At 36.3% G+C, this 21,209-nt stretch overlaps 1 protein-coding gene across 50 annotated transcripts in view; it reads left to right on the forward strand.

Annotated features, from left to right (window-relative positions):
* The window catches only part of CLASP2 (cytoplasmic linker associated protein 2), a 143,110-nt gene that overhangs the window by 75,979 nt on the left and 45,922 nt on the right, over positions 1-21,209 (forward strand). For 38 of the 50 annotated variants that reach the window (XM_030265220.4, XM_032746787.3, XM_072925882.1 and 35 more), the window contains 11 exons: positions 1,082-1,174; positions 1,826-1,971; positions 3,473-3,608; positions 6,729-6,799; positions 8,292-8,351; positions 9,479-9,556; positions 10,123-10,290; positions 12,892-12,947; positions 14,088-14,258; positions 17,524-17,547; positions 20,336-20,353. In XM_030265220.4, the coding sequence (XP_030121080.1) occupies positions 1,082-1,174; positions 1,826-1,971; positions 3,473-3,608; positions 6,729-6,799; positions 8,292-8,351; positions 9,479-9,556; positions 10,123-10,290; positions 12,892-12,947; positions 14,088-14,258; positions 17,524-17,547; positions 20,336-20,353 (1,021 nt within the window). The remainder of the gene's footprint in view (positions 1-1,081; positions 1,175-1,825; positions 1,972-3,472; positions 3,609-6,728; positions 6,800-8,291; positions 8,352-9,478; positions 9,557-10,122; positions 10,291-12,891; positions 12,948-14,087; positions 14,259-17,523; positions 17,548-20,335; positions 20,354-21,209) is intronic. The other 12 variants (XM_072925887.1, XM_072925893.1, XM_072925899.1 and 9 more) reach the window with 2 other exon arrangements.

A 21,209-nucleotide genomic window follows, 5' to 3' on the forward strand; every position in this document is an offset into this window, starting at 1 on the left:
TCAGGTACTTGTGTATGGGCTGGTGAGTTTTGCCCAATGTGATTATGTAAAAAAACTTCTGATCCAAAAAAATGGAAAGGTTTGGCTGAAAATACTTTAAAAAACCAAACCAAACAAAACTCTGGGCAGATTAAGCTTCTGTTTACTAATTTACTTTATATTCTCTTTAAGTTTTTCTCAGTCTGAAGGGAAAAAAAACTTTAAATTTTGTGTATGCACAAAAGGAGGCAGAAAAAAGTATCCTTTAGTTATGGCCAGGAAAATAGAAGGGAAATAAGTTAATTTGAAAATAATATTTTTTCATGAGTAGGCTTTTTATTCCTTTGTTCTTTAAAAATCTGTTCTTATACAGTTCAATAAAGACATTAATTAATTTATAAACAAATAATGATTGTCACGTGATTAGATTGTTTAGGCTTCAGTATTGGTGGTCTTACTGTATAGTGAGAATTGTGTCTAGAGGTGGCTCCTTATATTTATTTACTGACTGTGTAAGTTAATAAATGATAGTCTTGAAGTAGCAATACATAGAGAAGCTATGGAATCCTTTTAATTTAATTTTTCAGACAAATTCTAATTTTAGTGTTGTCACAGCCCAATTAGTTCCTCTGAGTCCAGCTCCAGAAGAGTTGCAATGAGTTAAAATGTTGGTTGAGTTTCATTATAAGAGTATGAAAATTGAAACTGAGTTTCAGTAGTATTGCAGCAGACTATCTAAAACCTCTGCTCCTATTGAATTATTTATTTTTTTAAGTGGAGTTAATGAAATTGTGGGTACGGTTAGCTCATCACAAAGGTGAATCTCTGTGATGAGCTTAAAGGAAAGGAAAATTCTGGAAGGAAAATGTTGCTTATTCAGCCTTTTTTTTCCATGAATATTCATTATGCAGTGATATCCTTACAGATTGGTGTTAAAGTGCCTGTTTATAACTCTTTCACAGGTCTCTGGAACTTTGGGAATAAGATTTGTGGGTTTAGGATTGTATTTTCACTCTTCTCAAGATATTTTTCTTTATCAAATTACCTGGGATATTAACAGTATGAACTTCCTGGCTTCTTTTTTTTATTTTTAATGCTTCAGATCTATTCTAGTCGAGAACTTGAAGAAACGTTGAACAAAATCAGGGAAATTCTCTCAGATGACAAACATGATTGGGATCAGCGAACTAATGCGGTAAACTTTTTATCTGACTTCAGGCTTGGGTGGGTGTATTTCATAAAGCACAGAGAGCCAGATATTTTAAAATGGTTTTTTTTTTCCTTTATGTCATTACACTCCAGGTAATGAAAGAAATTTTCATTTTAATTTTTGCACCTTGAATTTCTGTATACCAAGTATGTTTGAGTATTTTTTTAAGTCTAAAATGCCTTTTTGCTGACATCTAAAGGGAAGATTTTCTAGAAGCCGTCACATATGTTTAAGTTTGGCGTTTATGCAAAGTTACATATTCTACAGGTTAACTGCTAGCAATAATATCTCTTGTGTACAGCTATGAAAGGTTACACTTAGACTGTTAAAATGTTTGTGTGTATGTACCATTTATAGTTTTTAATCAGGTTTATGACATCTTAATTTTTTATAAACAGGTATATGAAGAGAACTATGGGTTCATCATGTATTTATATTCTGGATTCTGAGATTTTTTTTAGCTCTAGTACTTAAAATTAATTTTTGGCAGTTTTTTTAAATTGCTGCCATACATTTTGAAAATTTTGCTTTAAAGACGTGCCAGCATGTATGTTTGCATAGTGAAGCTGTTCCTTTTTCTTCTGTTTTGAAATGCATATTGGCAGTGTCCTAACCCAAACACGTTGGTTTCTTTAGCTGAAGAAGGTTCGGTCCTTGCTCGTTGCTGGAGCTGCACAGTATGATGGGTTTTTCCAGCATTTACGGCTGTTGGATGGTGCTTTCAAGCTGTCAGCCAAGGATCTCAGATCCCAGGTGGTTAGAGAGGCCTGCATTACTGTAGCGTAAGTACAGTTTGTGTGCCTTTGTGCACCTTGCTGGATGTTACTGTGGGGTTGTCTTAGAGGTGCTTTCTCAGTGTCCCAGGAGAGATTCTCTTGTTGGACTTCTGTACACTGCAACTGATAAAGGGTCAAGTCAGGATCTGAAGACAGAGGAAAATAAATGCTTAAAAGTACTTGTTCTCTGAGGGGATACATGTAGTTGATAATCCTGTAATAATTGTATGTGAATAACCAGTACCATCATTGCCAAGTTGTCATTAGTGCAGGTTAATACAAACTGCTGTGAACGATACTGGGGACTTAGGATCATTTATGCTTGAGTGACCGGCACAGCATTTCACTGTCACTGTTTGTAAAGACAACGTGAATAGCACTGTAGTGGTTTGAACATAGAGCGATTTTCTGGGATAATACCCCTCATGGAATCATGGAATGGGTTTGGGTTGGAAGGGACCTTAAAGATCATCTAGTTCTAACCCTGCTGGCAATGCAGGGACACCTTGCACAGGACCAGATTGCTCAAAGCCCCATTCAGCCTAGCCTTGAACACTTCCAGGGTTGTCTCTCTAGGCAAGAGACAGATTACCATGATATTTTAGAAGTGGTGGCTAAACTAAAATAAAATCTTCACCATTAGCATCTCATGGACTCCTTTAAATTCAAGGGCAGAGGGGAAAACCAGAGTAGTCTTTCCCATTTCTGTGTTTTCCATGACTTTTTATCCTCTGGAAAGACATTAGTGTAACCACTGGTTTTCAGTGGCCATCTGAAACAGGAACACCACAGAGTTCATTCTTGCTTTTCTGGTCTCCTGTTTGAACAGACCGAAGGGAAATGTTGAAGCATACAACTGCCCTTTCCAAGGAAATAGACACTTTGAGAAAATAATAGTAACATTTTCTAACATGAAGTCAGGAGCAGTGTAAAAGTACTCTGCAAGTGTTCTCATCCAGGCCAACAACCTGGAATTTTCCATGATCCCTAAAACTTTGATATATTTGGTATGTCATTTGCTGCTGGCTACAAATTCTTTTTATATAGTCTTTCTGCGTGAAAAAACCATTTGTTGTCACCAATGGACAGTTAAATTACTGTGTGTGGCATGTGTTTTTATATTTGTTAAAACTGAAAAAGATAACCTGTATCAGGCGAGGGAGTCAAATTTTATGGTTGGCTGATTGTGGCGAGTTCAGTAGTTTTGCCTGCATTCAAAAGGAAAAAAAAACTCAATAATTTATTACAAGCTTTAGATTTATACATCTCAAAGTGTGTTAAAAAGCAGAAATACAGTGATACTTTATATGGACATGAAAATTTTGGCTTTCCAATTGTAGTATTTGTTTTTCATTATGAAATAAAGTGATTTGTGTTTGGTTTCTTAGTGTGCCTGGAAATTGTGAAATTGAGAAAATCCTGATGTTTTGAAAGATTAGTCTTTAAAACCCACAATGAGCTTTGTTATTTTAAGAATAAGAAATTAATTTATGTGTTCTCTAAACAGCCACCTTTCAACTGTTCTGGGAAACAAGTTTGACCATGGCGCTGAAGCAATTGTGCCTACTCTTTTTAACCTGGTTCCCAACAGCGCCAAAGTGATGGCCACCTCTGGGTGCGCAGCCATCAGGTTCATCATTCGGGTAGGTGTTCCAATCTCACTTTGCCTGCTAGGAATTTTCAGGTAGTGGCTCTTGGCAGAGATAACAACTATACTGAAATACAGGCTTTTAAATCATTCTTTAACAATGAAGGAGTAATGTTTCTCATGGGTGGACAAGTACTGCATATCATTGAAACTAATCGGCAGTGTTGTCATAGTAAAGATAGAAGAATAGGTATGAAAAGTAAGTCTGTTTTCATCATTTTAGGGGTTTTTTTGTAATGTGTTAAGTGAAAAAAGATCAAGTCTGTTTCAATGGGTAACTGCTTTTAACTGCCTTCTTGGAAAAGACAAAGTCAAACTAGTGGCTAAGAAATTAGGGAGACTTTGAATAGTGCAAACAACAGAACAGAGGTGTTTTGCTTTCTACATATGCACTCCACCCCAAAAAAATTTGGAACCATGGAGTTAATGATAAAATGTTGAAGAGGCTACACATACCTGGATCAGTTCAGAAAGCACAGGTTCATGAAAGAAAAGTTCAATAGAGACTTGAATTTTTAAATTCAAGAACTTTATAAGGCGAGTCTCCAAAGCTATATCATATAGAACAGCGGAGTAGTCTATCCTAGCTGTTTTCTGCTGAATGTTCTTTGAGCATCTACTGACTGGTGTCTCAGGCAAGATATTGAGAGTTTGGGACTTGTATTGATACTTTTGTGTTTCACATAAAGTGGAAGATTGCTTCTAGTTTCTACATTAGAAGCTGTGGTGTTCTTAATGCCAAGCGCTCACTGTAATTTACTATGATTTCATCAGTGGTTTTAATTTTGTAAGTTGTTGAAAAGCCTAAGAGGTTTCATCACCTAAACCTTTTGTTGTCATCTTCAGTATGGTTTGGAATGTGTACTTGCTCTGTTTGTCTGTGTCTCTGATAATGTGTTCTGAGACCTCTGCACACATGACCTTTGCATCAGCACTTGGGCTAAGACAAAAATCCCTTGGTATGTTCTCCCCACACTTACAGTCCGCTGTGAGATGACACAGACTTGAGAGTGAGGGAAGGATACACAGGATAAATAAAGTTGTTAGAGAACAATACCATGTGTGGTAAGACAAGCTCAGGCATGTAAGAAATTATAAACATTCGTCAATTATATTAAATTGGCTTTATTGGTTCCATTTATTTGAAACAGTCTTACACATCAGCTGTAGTTGCCCTGATTTTGTTTGAATTTGTTCTTAACTGTGACTTAACATAGTGGATTTGAAGCGTAAAAACAAGAAAATCGTATCCACTGTGTTCAAATACCCAACCAATAAATGGCATATGTGAGGTTTTTAGCAGAAAATTCAGATTTCAGAATTAAATATCAAAAAGAAGTGCAGCACCATGCCCCTTTGGACTTCTGTCCTATGGACTAGATGAGTATTGGTCAGGGCATCTTTGATCTATTGAGTATTTAGAGCCCAAACTGCTGCAGTTTTTGGAGTCAGTGTTTTACTCAAAAACTCCCAGCAGCATCCAGTTCAGTTCCTGGTACTTTACTGTGTAATTGTTGTAGAGTGTGTTTGCATCAAAACAGAGAGGCTGTATTATACCAGTGATCTTGTCATTTCTTAATTGGATAGTTTAGTCTTAAAAGACTAAACTAGAGATTTTTAGCCATCTTGCGGTGCTTTTCCAGCACGCTGAGCTTGTAGTGGACAGCATGCGAATTTTTAGATAACAACAAACAAGAAACTGAAGACTGAAAAGGTCCTGTGTGTCTCCTTTTTCCAGACACAGAACCACTCCAGGAGGGTTTCCCACTGACTGGGGAACTCCCAGGGAGGGGCCCAAAGTGAGCCCAGGAATCAGTAGTCAGCTGATCTTCAGGGTGGTTTGCAAGGAAGCACATCTCATTACATCCTCAAAGGAGTAGCAGATGAAGTATGACATGTTAAAAACAGAATGAAAGCAGGCCTGAGCCTTTGATTCCTTTGCAAAATACTTTCTAGAAATTATTACACTGATAGCTTCAAAGGCTGAATGTACAGGGTTCTCCATCTGTAAAAAACTTTATTTTTACCCCTGATTTGCCCATTGTTCCTTTCTGGAAGTCATATGCCACTTTTTAATTTGCAACCTATACAAAACATAAACAAACCCCCTAAAACTGTGTTTAAAAGTATATCAGGATAAACGCATTTAACTGTTAGGCTCTTCCAGAATTTTTTATTAATTCCCTCCTAATTAATTGGCAGTATTCTGCGAGCTGATGATTTTCTCTGCTTTTTTTTGTGATTTATGTGTTTATATCCTGCAAGTGGGATATATGAGAAGAGTAAGAATTTTTCAGTACTGTACTTGTTAAGATCTTGGATTTTTTAAAATTAGCCTACTGGTTTACAATGTATTGGAAACTGTTTATTGTAGGTGTTTAATCAAGAAAGGACTAAAGAACTTAACTGGAAATAGATTTGTTGAATCACATTACTCTTACTTGAAATTAAAGTTTCTATAATTAGTTAAGAAAAGCTGAAGTAAAGCAGCTTTAATTCTGAATTCTGTAATACATTTGGATTTAATGTAGTTTAATAGTTTTCTTCTCCCATCAGGTGTTTCCATATAGATTATATATATATAAGCTTGCTTATGTGTCAGTGCTTTTATACTTTATTGACATATTTTGCATTAAAGGAAATTTGATCCTCATGGCAGTAATCATACTGATCCTTGTAAGAATGCCCATTATTTTCATATTCATTGATTCACTTTTTGTTCTATAACTCTGACTTTTAAGACAGCTACATCTATTAATTTTTTTTTCCCTGTGGCAAAACTAAAATAGCATCAGCTTGCAACTCCTTTGAAGAGACAGCTACATTTGAACTTCTTATATTACTTTTGACGGCAAAGTATTGCATCTCATGATGTGGTTGTTGATGCCACTGGAAGTGGGTTTTGTTTGACCTTTTGGAAGAAATTAGCTTTACTCAATTGACATACTAGCAGCAGTCTTTCATTTAATAGCATTCTATGATTTAGTTTTGGTAAGCATTTTCAATTATTGCAGTTTTTATTATGATGTTAATTCTATTGGAAATAATAAGTACAGTATAAATTCGGAATTCAGGAATGCTTTTCTCATTAACTGTTTTGTCCTTTTTTTGTCAGCACACTCATGTGCCACGACTCATACCTTTAATAACAAGCAACTGTACCTCAAAATCAGTTGCAGTTAGAAGGTAAGTACATAACGAATTAAAATTATCAAAGCTGTTGCTTTTCAAAATATGATTATCATATGTTGAAAATTAACAAATTAGAAGATTAGTAGCCATAAACTCTGAACACATGAAACTGTTACCCGCTAAACTGCAAACTACGAAAGTAAATTTCAACCTTCAGACAGTGGCAGTTATGCTAGGACATGGAGCATCCATGTTTTGTGGTGTTCAACAGCTCAGCTACATCTCCAGCATGTTGTTTTCTCTGAGAACATGATGCTTGAACACTTGGATTGACTCTTGAGCAAATTATTTGTTTTTTGACAGTGTCATTTCCTGCACCAAATCACACAAAAGCAGTTTATGGTGTTTCTGGACTGACTCTAGTCCTGAAAGTGATGTCACTGTGTGTATGCAGGAAACAACTTGTGCATCTGAATTATTTTCTTTGAGTCTAAAAGCTGCATTTGCATCCAAAGCAAGTGTTACCTCAACCCAGATTGTACTGACCTGTCACAGCTTGTGATTTGACTGCTAAACAATTCACAGGGCTTCAGTGCCTCCACATGCTGTGCCTTTACTGAGGAACATTAGACTCTGGGTGGCTTTGGTGCTGCAGTTCACAATCCAGTGAGCATTGGTGAAGGCAAAAAGGACAGCAAAACACTAGATCAGTTGTAATAGTGAAAAGCATTTCAGGGTTTCTTGCCATGCCTTGCTGATATCCAAAGGATTTGGGCAGAAAAAAAAAACCCAAATGTGTTCCTCCAGAACAGGTCAAAAATGCTGAATAACCAGAAAAAGAGATAGTTTCAGGCTGTCAAGTACACTACATTTGTGAAAACTGTTACCTACACTTCCCTAATGTGTGTCAGTTTGATTTTTCATCATAGTCTAGCTTCAGACATAGTTTTTAAAACTATGCCTTTTGCTAATGGCAGTTTGCTAAATTGTCAAGATTCTCAAATGAATAATGAATATAGTTACATATCTTCGTTAGTACAGTGCAAGAAAATAATTTGCTTTTTATATGCAGAGCCCTCTGCTAGTGGTCTCGTGTTTTCCTTTATGCTACATAATCAGTAGTGACAGATGGAAGGATGGGAATAGTGTATATGGAAGTATACTGCCATAGAAGTCCTATATTACATCTTTAACATTTATTTTTTATATTAGGATTTTACACTCTGTACAATTTTTTCAACTTCAATAATTTGTTATTTTGGGACTAATACAGTTAACATAGGGTATGTAATAACATGACTTGAACAGCACATTGTTAATTGATCTGCATCTATTATTTTGAAGTTTAAGATTAGTTATCCTGCATGTTTGCTTAATGTACAGAATATTTTAACTTTCCAATAAGGTGACCAGTGCCCTTATTTGTCAGAAAAAGGTACTTTTATTTCATTTATTTCCCCCAGGGGGAAAGGTAAAGTTAGTGTTCATTCCACAAGCACATCAGAGAAATGAGTATTTAATTATGACTTTGGTTCTGTCTTTTTAGGCGCTCCTTTGAATTTTTAGACCTGTTATTACAAGAGTGGCAAACACATTCACTGGAAAGGTATGGGCCAGTATACGTTTTTCCCTAAAATAAACTACTAATATATTTTAAGACAGAAATATTGTTGTTGAATCCTTTAATTGGATTATGTTGCTCGGTGTTGGCCAACCTTTCTGGCATAGACAGCCTTTCTAGCACAGCAAGTCATGTGGCTCATTCAGGTGCCAGGGGGAAGGAGAGCTGTATGTTCCAGCCTGGGCTTCCTGTGGCCTTCTCTCCTTACCCTTTGCCTCTCCTATCCTGCATGTGAGCAATGCATATACAGGTAAGCATCTGTCTTTTCTGCTGGCAGAAGGAAATCTGTGTGTTTGTTATGAAAGAAGGCGAGTGGGCTTAGGCTGGAGGACTTTCTATGCTAATTAGTAAGGGCACATTGTGGTTTCTTCAGATAGATGGGAAAACGGTACATGCATCAGTTCTGCAGGATAGTCACTGTGAACACAGGGTAAGAGCAAAGAGACTAAAGGGCATCCAAAAAAGGCTCTGAAGAAGTCATCCTGCTCATTTCAGTCACATTGCTGTCCCCACAGGGTACTCCTGAGAAAGGTAGTAATGGGGAAATAATTTATACCAAAGTGTCTAAAAAAACTGACAAAACTCACCACCTTTCCCCCACCCCCCAAATAATAAGCCTCCCACCCAAAACTTGCCTTGAATTAAAACTTGTTTATCTTTACAAGTTTGTGTTCTGATGGGTACTTTGCTGTTCATTGAACTTGTATTCAGGTGTAGAACTTGTATGCTGAAAACTTTCACAGCTGAAAGAAAACTTATGGTCTTAATTTTTCCCCTTTTCTTACTATTAATATAACAGTGGAAATAGTTTTTTCGTTTCAGGACGGTAGGTGTCTTAAAAAAGGTGTTTCTAAATAACTTTTTAAGTGTGATAGGTGGGCGTATGTCAGAAAAGTAGATTAAAATCCTTTTAGACTGAAGGAGTAAGCTGACCTAAACCTTTACGGAAGGTACAGTTATCTCATCAGTGTGCTTAAGTGTTTGTTTACTGCATATTTTGGAAAGAACTGGCATTGCAGCTGTTTTTTACTTGATGAAATGTTAATTAAAGTGTAAAGCTACTGCTTAGAATTTAGAGTAGCAAAATAGCATGAAGAATGTCTTTCTTCTAGGCATGCAGCTGTCTTGGTTGAAACAATCAAGAAGGGCATTCATGATGCTGATGCAGAAGCAAGAGTGGAAGCAAGAAAGTGAGTTTTGTTTAATTTTGCTCTGAAAAATTGCATGAGCTAAATGAGTGATAGAAGGCACTAATCCAAGGTGAGTTGCTCTCCATGGCTGAAGAGGATACAAACAAGTTTGCTTGAAAACTGATGTTTCTGTCCTGAATTGCTACCTAGTTTCTTTTGCAAAAGATGTTCTCAAAACTGAGTCAGTCAATGCAGTTGTGCAGCCTGTGATGATTCTACTGAAGGAAGAGTTAGAATGGTTGATACTGCTGCATAATCATTCTTCTCCCATTAATTAAGTCTCTGAACAACTGCAGCACTTTGACTAGTGAGAAGGCGAGAAAACAAACCTTTTTGCTTTCCTGCACAACTGGTAAGTGAATGTGAGACATTCAGAGGATAGATTTAAGTTATTTTGAAAAGATTAGTTCAGTCCCTGTAGCTGACTTGATGAGCATTGCTGTGTGCTTTACGTACTCTTAGTTCCTTCCTCTCCCATCCGTGGTTCATTCTGTAATCTTTACTTCCTGACTCCACCCTTTAAAGAAAATACTGAGCATTTACATGTGGTTATTCTTTTTTTGCAGGGCTTATCTGGGTCTTAGAAATCACTTTCCTAGTGAAGCCGAGACTCTGTATAATTCTCTGGAACCACCCTATCAAAGAAGCCTTCAGACCTACTTGAAGAATTCTGGCAGTATAGCATCTCTCCCTCAGTCAGACAGGTCATCCTCTAGCTCACAGGAGAGCCTCAAGTAAGGGTCACTTCATTGTTTCTGAGCCAAGAAACAAATGCAGCTTCTCAAAAGCAAATTATCCAGATTCCTGTTGAGAACAGAAAAGCTGCAGTTTTATTTTGTGACTTCTAATTTTTTAAATAAAAACTTATTCTGTGGTGTTTTGCTATATAACAATGTTATCCCAGCAAAGTGAAAAGTATAGGCAGTCTTTAACTGCCTGTATTTTAGGATTTTAGGATGCTGTAATTATACATTAATTCCTTAACAGCTGCTTTAAACACCAAAATATCTTCAAGGTTCATATTGATGTCGAGCATTCTGATGTGCTGAATAGATCCAGGAAAGCTATAATGGTATAATTCCTTTTTCATCTATTTTCACTGGCAAGCATGAAAAAGGAACATCAGCAATGAGATTCATTGGAGATTGGTTTGGGGTTTTTTTCCCTATCTTCACAGCACTGAATATGTATTAGCAGTATTTCATAGCTCTGCCACTTACTACGTGGTGGGTCTGTGCTGCAGTCAGTGATGTATTAAAATGCATAGACAATCTTGAGCTGAATAAATTAAAGTTTTCTTAGGTACCAATAGTAAAAGAAATCTACTGGCTTTTTAGCAGAAATGTGAAGTAGTAGTAGAAGTAATATGTGGTGATTTTTGCCTTTAAATGCTAGAAAGCTTCCTCAAAGTATTTCAGTATTTTAATATTTCAAATCTTCATTACCAAAACCAGAGAGCTTGTCTCCTCACTTATTACTTGAAAGCAAAGACTGTTTCTTACATATTGGAATTCCCTTTTTTTTTTGGCCAATGCTTTAAATACTAGAGGTTTACCTTATCTTTCCTACGATACTTGTAATTATAAAAGATCGTTTAAAACATAATTGTCTGTGATGCAAGCAATTGCCAGCACTTCATTTTCCACAAATGTTTATTCAAAGATAAATATTCTTGTTTAAATTAATCTGTGTTCCCCCTCTGAAAATAAAAGTGCTGTTAATAAGTTACTGGTAATATACTTTCAAAAACTAAATTACAGGGAAATTGGAATCTTAAAGTACTCTCCAAATCTTCAAATGTTGCTTCCATGTTGCAAGATGCGTAAGTGCTACAGTACAAAAAGTGAGGGGTAAAATAACAAATGAACAAAAGAGGTGATGATATTGAAAATTATGAAATTTTAATTAATTTCTTACTAACTTTGCATTCAGATGGATGTTTGTTACCCAAAATTTTATTTCTGGCTTTTAGTATAGGTGTTGAATTCCCCCTGTATAGGCTAAGTTAGGAAATACGGGTATGATTTCCTAGAAGTCCTCTGTGATTTTTGACCTTCTGAACATCTCATACAGATAATTAATCAAAAATTGTTTTAGAGAAGATGGAGGAATGAGAGAGAAATGTAGTGATTTCTGCCTACCTGTATGAAACTGCTTACATAAAATGTCAATTGCAATGGATTGTGGCAGTCGTCTGGGACTTCTCTTTGGAGCAAGTTGTAAGGTCAGGAGCTCTACCTCAGCCTCCTCTCCTTGAGGCAAAGTACCTTCAAAACACTAGTTAGTCATGTCAAAAAACCAGGTTTATTCAGAACAAGCTGCAAACATATTCTTCTTTGAGGATTTTGGTAATGGTGCTGACCTCTATATTACTGCTGAGCGCCTGAGCTAATAACTGGGGTAAACACACAGTATGAGGCATCTCTTTTCTCTCTGCTTTTAGGTCTAAAATTAAAGGAATTATTTTTACTAAAGCTGAGACATTGACTCTGCTTGAAATTTGACTTTTGATGAAATACTCAACTATTTAATCAAATACAGACTTTCCCTGTCAGGTATTTAACCAATGAATATGCTAGTATGTTTTCTTTTGTCAATCCTTTTCATTTCCCTGGTCTCTCCAGATGCATTTTTACCCTTCCAAACCAGGCCAAAGGATGGGCTCACAGTTAAACTTCACTAGACTGAAAGATTGTGTTTCAGTAACTACTTGTTTTTGCAGTGGGAAGGAAATGAAGACAAAACATAGAGGAAAAGACATGGGACTTTTCTCTTTTTATAAGTTATGGGAGCCTGTACATTCCAGCAGGAGAAATGGAGTCTAGCTGCTTGGAAGCATCAGCATTTCCTTTTTTAATTTGTAACTTAATTCTTGAGACATCTGGCACTGGAGGAGGCTTATGAGTTGGACACCTGTTTTTCTTGTTATTGCAGACACTACTTCACATAATATTTTTTCAGAAATAAAGCTTTTTGGGTAGTTCCAACTGCTCTTGTTTGATGGCTGATGTATAAGATCAGCCCATGGGTAAAACCTTGTACTGACCACCTTAAATGTTTCTGTGACCCAGTCTAGAAGGCCTGAACTTCGTTAGCAAAGTGTGCCTGTTGGTAGCTGAAGGATTAGTGCTTTGTGATTAGGATGTAATTTTTTAAAATACAATGGATAAGCTTCTGATTCTGATTTTCTTAACATTTTCTATTTAAAGTATTTATCTATAAAATATGCTGAGAAGGTTGAAGGGGAGAAAAGAACAGAATTTTTTCCCCCTCTCTTTTATGTTTGACTTTGCATCTGATACATGTGACTTACTGAACTTACTGACTTTTTTCAGTCGGCCTCTGTCATCTAAATGGTCTGCAGCCAGCCCAGCAAGTCTTGCAGGCAGAGGTAAGGTGGTGGTCATGTGAAGTGCAGTGCATAGTTATTGTTCTTCATGCTCTTTGAACTAAAAATTCTAAATGCAGCTTAAAAATTGAGTGTATCAGCATTTACCCTGTTTCCAAGATAAATAATGGTATGTGTCACTACAAATTATAGCTGGAGCTCAGATTGCCTCACACTCAGTTCATATTTTATGTAGTTTAAGTTATTTCAAGTATAAGACATAATTCAGTATGAATTGATCATCTGTTCTGGAGTTTTGTCATGGAACAGTCACTCTCAAAGAAACAAAACATTATTCTTTGGTCTGTTCATGGTTAGGCTTATGGCAATTAGAAATTAAAGACTCACTGTCTCTTTCATCTGTTCCCATGTAGCTGTTGCTCTTTCTAAATAAATACAGAACAACAGCCAGACAGCATATTTGTAATTCAAAGAGTTTAATTATGTATTTAGTTTTTGGAATTTAATAACTTCAGTGTCTTTTCCCATAATGTCTTTGTAACTTTTGAGAGTGAATAATTGAGCTGCTTTTTACAAATGGACTGTAATTAAGAATGGATACTGAAATTGATAAGGGGAGTCAAGTTTAGAAGACCTAAAGCAGTGGTTATAATTAAGCGAATAGTTAAAACTCAGGTAATAATAGGAAGCAAATACGAAAATACTAAAGATTAGACCCTAAAACATTTCAAAGTACACATTCAGCTCACTTTAGCTGAAGTGTGGGAATATTATTATTCCTTCAGTATCTCAATGAAGGATGTGAATTTTCTTAACACTTGCAAATCATTCAATAATGTAATAAATCACATGAAGGTTCAGAATTATGTCATTGTGCTAGGGTGGAAACAGACAGTTTGCATTAAATAATGCTAAAATTTCATGCTGAATGAAGATAAATACTACTGTTACACAAACTGTTTCTATATGCAAATAATGGCAAGGCCAGCTCTAGTTTGCTTTTTAATCTCAGTAATTCTTGGTTTAATACTAGTTTAACCTTTTTTACATAGTTTTTCATGCTTTTTTACAAGCATGGTGCAGTAGCAGAAGATTTTGCCCTCTTAAATATCATTAATTTTATTCAATATCAACTCCTTTCTTTTTTTTTTTTTTTTTTTTTTTTTTTCTCTTTTCTGGTAGTTCCAGGCAGCAGCAAGGGTGTCCCAAGCCCGGGCACCCTGCAGAGGTCTCGCAGTGACATCGACGTGAACGCTGCTGCAGGCGCCAAGGCCCGCCATGCTGCTGGACAGACAGCTGGAGCTGGGCGCCTCTCAGCAGCCGGGCTGCCCCCAGGGTCCTACGCCTCCCTAGGTAAGGGGAGCACCTCTGCGCTGCTCTGAGAGGTCTTTGTGATTTTCTTGATCAAAAAGTTACTGTGCAATACTCCTGTATTTGAAAAGCAGTCATCGTTGTTAGTAGCACTGGAGTGTGGCAAAAGAGCAGGTGTTCTGAAGTAAGTCAGAAACTTTCCTACATGCTTTTTTTTTCTTGTGCTGGAAGAATGCCAATGCAAAGAGTGTGTCCGTACTATGCTCTCTGAATGTCTTAATCTAGAATTAATATTAAGTGTTGGAAGGAGTGGTACCTTTACTTAACAGTGGAGATCATGCCTTTTTTTGTTTATAAAAGTAACAGGGAAATGAGTGTGAGAGCTCTTGATTTTCCGTTTTTCTCAGCTCTTCAGGTATTTTACAAGAATGCTGAAGAGATACCCTGGCAGTAAGGGATGGCTTCTTAGTGAAATAGAGAAGTGTTTTTTACACAATAACTTATTTCATTGAGTTCATAATTTCTTCTTAAGAGTATTGATGGAACTATGTCTATGCTTTGCCTAGTTTACAATCTCCATTGCTATTGGCTGCTAGAGATAGGAAGTGCTACAAGTGGTAAGAGTGCAGAAAATTTTTTGATAGTGGTAGTGGTGGTGTAGGTGCTAGAACATCCACTTAGTGTCAATGGTAGAGGACTGTGACTGTATTTTTGTTCTAAATTTTTAGCTTATCTGTGCTGTAGGAATAACAGTGGGGGAAGAGAGGTTCAGTATTCACAAAACTCATTTTTTCTTCTCAGCTTCTGTGCTAGCTAGACCACAAAGGAGAGACAAGTTCTAATGTTGATCGCTGTAGGCAATCAGAGGAGACAAAGAAACTGTGTAGTTCTTCTGGTTTGCATTATGTTTGCATAGATGTTAGGATACATGTAGGCTGTGGTTGCAAAGGTTTTAATCGTGCTTTTTAAAATTAAAACTTAAGTTAAAAGCCATCTGAAATTAGTTGATTCTTTTGCTATCCAGGCCTGCTTGAAGTGCTGTGAATAACATTGATTTTAGTGTTAAAGAGTGAGCAATCCTGAACTAAAAGGAATACTTGGTACTTGGAATAGCAGTTGTGGAGGTGGACTCCCTCTGGTGCCCACAGAGGGGGCAGCAGAACCTGCTGCGACCAAAGTAGTCGCAGGTGGAAACTGACATGAGGCTGCTTGGTGGAGGGGATACACCAGTGGTTCCTCAGGGAAATTATGGATGCCCCATCCCTGACAGTGTTCAACACTAAACTTGGAGCAAACCATTCCAGTGGAAGGTGTTCTGTCCATGGTAAGGTGGTTGGAATTTGGTGATCTTCAAGGTCCCTTCCAGCTCAAACTGTTCTAAAATTCTGGAACTGTCAGTTCCTCCTAACTTAATGCCTAAAAGCCTGAAATATGTGGGATGATTATTTTCCAAGATCAGAGTATTGCCTGGTGTGTTTTGATGTGTAACAAAACATACTTTGAAAAAAAGTATGAAAAACATACTTGGAAAAAAAGAGAGAGCTCCTGCTCTGTTAATGTCTTCTTTATGCTGCTCAAATGAAGGGACTATATTGTCTTAAGACTTTCAGAGAAAATTATCTCTGGATTGGAGTATTGGTTTGCTTTATCTAAATTAACTTTCAAAGCATTATCTGATTCATGCCAAGAATTTTATAAGCAGGGGTTGAGAAGGGCACAGAGGTTTCTAGTGAAGTAAACAGTGGTGGATTTAGCAGGAAAGTAACAGAAATAGCTTATTCTCTTAGTAATTCATTGATTGGATAAGTAGGGATTGGGGGAGAGGAATAATAACCAATAAATCCAGGTGCTATTCGTTTGAAGGATTTGAGGTGCTGGAAAGCTTTACCGTGCTAGCGATTCAATCACTTGTGGAGAAGAGTGTGATGGTCATTTGAAATGGCAAAATAACGTAATACTTGCAAAGTACAGTGAAAATCAAATCCTAGTGCAGACAGTGAAAGGGCAGTGGTAGTCAAGGAGACCAAGATTTGTTTGCAATCACATAAACACAGTACTGCTTGACTGATCTTGGCTCAGTCTCCTAACTCTTTTTTGACTGTGGTAAGGTAATTTGAAGAATACATACCATGTAGATAGTATGACTGTTGTGTGTTGTGGACAAGCCTCCCAATACTGTTGACTCTTAGTTTTCAAAAGGTAACCTTTAAATTAATGGAGTGCAAATCCAACCAAGTGCCATGTTTCAGAAAATGAGCTGATTTATAAAGTTCTTTCTTCTGTTCATTTTAAGGGATTTATTTACAGTAACCCAAATATGGAAATTTACGTGACAGAAGCTAATGCTGACAATGGTCTGAAAAGGCCTAAGCAATGTTACTTCATTTCCATAGTGCTTTCCACCTCCTTTAGGTGTTGCAGTCAATACCAAAATAAATGACATTGTGTCCTAGAGCTTGAATTTATTTTCAGCCCAGCTTGCAGAGAAATATCCACCTTTTGCTTACCTAGCTACCAAATTTAAAACCTCAGAAGACCAGAAGCTTATAAGCATAGTAATCCCTAATTGTGTTCACCCATCTCTTCCCTTTTCATTATTAATACAAGAAATCTTGCTTATTTATGATTTATTAAAAGACTATGCTAGAAGTAGGAGGATACTCTCTAGTTATTTTAAATGTTGACCATCTTTGACATTCTTAAGTATTAATTTCCTTGTTGAGGAGGCTTAAGCTGTAATTATATATGTCTTGTGCTAAATATTTTAATTTTGATTGTTACTGTGAGATTATTTATGCACTACCTTCTAGCTGAACTGGTAAATATTTAATACTTTTAAAACAGAGTGAAACTTTCTCTCATTTGTCCTCTGTCTTAATTGTGTTCTTTTGTTCCCTGCTGTCCCTTACCCCAGGTGGAGCTTCATGCTCAGAAGCAAAATTTCATAAGAAATATAAATATGTGGTTCAGTAATTATATAAATATGTATGGATGCTTCAGTAACTGTTTACACCAAGAATGAAACAATTTATAAATGTTTTACTGTAAGGGTTTTCTCAGATTTGGGAAATACAAAATCAATATCCCTGTGCAGGGTACTTGTACTCTGTTTTGTAATTTTGTACCTTGCACTGAGCAAAACCAATTTTGCTTAAGGTAGCTTATACATGCATTAATTAGATAAACATGTCTGCTGTATTTAATATTAATGTATTTTCCTCAATTAATGTTTTATGACTCTGCTGTGAACACCTTTATTCTAACACACTAAGTTTTCCATGTTTCTTTGCCTGCTTTTTCAACAAAGAGGATACTTCTGACAAGATGGATGGTAAGAAATTATTTAGTCTGTCCTCTAATTGTGTTCGATATCTAATAAAGTGTCTTTTATGTAAAAGTATTGATGTTTAATATATTTGTCTGTTCATTAACAAATTACTATGCTGTTTCTATTAACTCCTATGTAATCTTGATGTCCTATGTGTTATTGCTGTATTTGTCAATTTTGTGAATGTCTGTATCAGCAACAGAAACGTTAGTTATCAGAAATCTGACATTACCCCTCCTTTTTGAAAGAAGCTCTGTTAATTACAGAGCAGTTTTGTAATCATTACATGTTGATTTTAACTAGTTAAATGCGTGCTTTTGAAATCTAGTTCCATTTGATTCCATAGTTTTACATGTCAAGTCAATTTTTTTTGACATAGCAGGACAGCAGTGGGAGAGCAGAACATGCTTGACCACTTAAGTATGAAGAAAAGCAAAAACCAAAAAAAATATCCTCTGTCAAATTCTAGGCTTGCTACATAATTTTAAGTGCCTGTAAATTCTGTAGTAAAATGTAATTCTATTAAAGAATCATTTGTGAGAAAGGCCCACATGTTAAAATAGCTTATCAAGTGTTCCACCTAAGTTTTAGCTCTTGCTTTTTCTTAATTCACTCTGTTACAAATACATGGAGGGACTGCAAAGCAGTTGAGCATCAAGCTTCTCATTAGCAATTGTTCGTTTCAGGTGTGTGCAAATAATGCTTCACATATAATAAAGGGACAGTTTCAGCCTGTTGCTTGGTGATTGTAGTTCTAATTTATTGCTTGGGGGCACTTAACAAGCACTTAACAAGTTTGCTGCTTACTTAATATTTTGTGTCACATATTTATTAACTGTGCATGTTTGGAAGAATTAGTAGCTTACTGGAAGCAAATGTATCTCATAGAGATTAAAAAACTAAGAAGGTAGATTTCTAAACCAGAATCATGAATAATTTCAAAACACAGATGCCTCTTGAAAGAATTGGAGCTGGTTTTGAGCACTGAAGATGTCAAGACTAGTTTAATAAAATGAGGAGTGTTTTTATAGGATAGTAGATAGTATTGCTTATTTCCACATTACATTTCCTTATGCTACATGTAATAGGCTTTAGTTATAGCCGTTTGTTTATAGCTGTTATTTATAGCAAATCTTGAGCTTTGGATATTGTCACCAGAAATAAAGGTTCTTAGGGCCATTTAGGCTTTTTCTTTTGTTTTGTTGAGAAGTCACAACTAATGATATGTTGCACATTTCTGTTTAAAACAGCAAGGGAAGTGCTATACAATTGATCAGAATAACAAGGTGGGGTTTTGTTCTAGAAGTTGTCTCTAGATAAGATCTGCAAGATGGGATGAAAACAGTTTAGCTGTCCAGCTGTGGCAGTATGATACAGCTGTTCTGATCTAACCATCACCAGGATGAACTAATAATTTTTCCTTTGCCCACTAACCTCATCCACATATTTTTTATCTCTTCTTTTGTTAGCACCTTGTGATATTCCATTTTTGATTACCGTAGGTGAACAAACTCCATAAAACTGATCTCATAAAAGTAACTAATACTCTGTTATTTAGCTTTTGGAGCTGCCAGTGAGCCATCCAGACCAGGTGGTAGCACAAGGCTGAGAGGAATGAGAAACAGAACCACCCCTTTTAGGAGCTTTTAGGAGTCTGTTAGCCTGTCTTAGGTATTGCATAGAATCTGCCTTCCAAGATCCATCTCTGCAAGACTGTTGGATTTGGAGAGATAGCTCAGGGTTTGGGGGATGGGGGTGTGGTTTTTTGTTTGGTTTTGAGTTTTTGCAAACTGGCAAATTTTATCTGAAAAACTTCAAGGCATTCCTGCACACATATTACTGTAACTGATTTTTGTGAAGAAGCATGGAAATATACACTGAACTAGTTTTTTTAGAGGGAGTTTTTAAAAATAGTTCCGTGAAGATACTGTAACATGAGAATTTTCCCAGCAAATCCAAGTTCAGGCTAGCCAAAGACACTAACAGATGTTTTTATCATTGTAGTTCTCTTGCAAGGCAGAAATAGTAGAGGGTGAAAATAAAAATGGAAGTACCCTTTGATTTTTTTTTTTAGGGGCATTTAACATTTTTATAGTTACTAGTATGCATTTTATTCTGTAATAAGATCTGTTTCAGAGGAACTTAGAGGAAGGACTGCTGATAAGGTAGGGTCCCATCAGTTCCTAGATGCTGATGGGAGAAAGGCTTGTCTGACTCTCATGTTATCAAAAATCAAGCCTTCTTAAGTTCAGCATACTTGTCAAAGTGTGATCTGATTTCAGCAAGCTCATATTCCTTCCTTGTCTCTGAGCAAGACTTGATCACGTGTAACTTCAGAGTAATCACAGGCTTAATTCAGAGACATCCTCCTTGCTGGCAGTTCCCATCAAATTATCACTGTCCGGTGTGGGAAACACTATTTTCTCTGGGGTTCTGTATAACAGTATGTGTCATATTTTCAGAGGAGCTTGCATTACAGTGTTTTTAATGTCTATTTTGATCTGTATATGTAATTTTTTGACTGATCTCATAGCTGTAATTTTGTTCTGTTGAACATTTTGTGGTTTGAAAGGCAGTGATGTGCATTTTGTTCTTGTAAATTGCTCTCAGTGTAGCATGGATATTTTCCTGTTTATTTTCCTTCAGTTCAGTTATGGAGTTGCAACATGAAAGCTTTAGCTCTCTTGACTTGATAAAATTTGTCAAGATTCCAAATATTAATCTCACAAAGAAATTTGAAATTCACAGTATTGTTTGGAATATCATGTATTTTATTATTTTTTCTGTTTAGGAACAGCTTCTGAAGATGGTAAGAAACTGCTTTGTTAGACTAGCTAATATTTTCAGCTTCGTATTTTCATTGATACAAATGAAGCTTTAAAAGGAGAACTTGGTGTTTCTCGGGCTTTGTGGAGGTTCATAACAGATATGGGCTTATGGGCTAAGAGCTTATGCATCTAATACTTGGTTGTCATGTGCTATTTTTAAAATTCTTTTGCTTTTATTTTAATTCTCAATTACTCATCTGCAGTCTTAAGTACCATTGCTTAACATTTCTACTGTGAAAATACAGGGGCTTTATAATTTTCTCTTCATTTTTTAGAGCAAATCTTGTCACAGAATATTTCATCAAATATGTTCATGCTCTGGGAAGCAGGTGCTACTATTACTCATCTCTGTGAGACTTGGAAGCTAATTTTCGATCTGTTATTAACATTTAAACCTGCCATTAGTGAATAGAGGTAGAGACTCCAAATGAATTAACAGTTCATTTAACTCATAGACACAAACTAGTTTATTTTACATTGATAAAACTGAAACAGGTTCCAGGTGATACTTTAATGTAGTATTGAAATAGTGGCACTCTGTATTCCTAGGTTTTAGGCCAAATTCTGAATGCAGTTACATGCCTTGCGGTCTCACAGCTCTCAATTGCCATTGCACGGGGATAACTAGTAGAGTTTGGACTAGTTAATCTACCCATTCTTGCTAATCCTATTGTTTTCTAATAATTTAGTGAATAACCTCCTTTATCCTGATCTCTTCTTGTAGACTCTCATCTATGGCTATTCCCCCTACTTGGATGAATAATATTAACTTGGTTAATCTCCAGATCCTGCTGTGGAAAGCCTAAAGGGGCTAGAACTAAATAACAGTCTGTGTAC

Source organism: Taeniopygia guttata, chromosome 2, assembly GCF_048771995.1.
Source record: "Taeniopygia guttata chromosome 2, bTaeGut7.mat, whole genome shotgun sequence".
In the NCBI taxonomy this organism is placed as follows: domain Eukaryota; kingdom Metazoa; phylum Chordata; class Aves; order Passeriformes; family Estrildidae; genus Taeniopygia; species Taeniopygia guttata.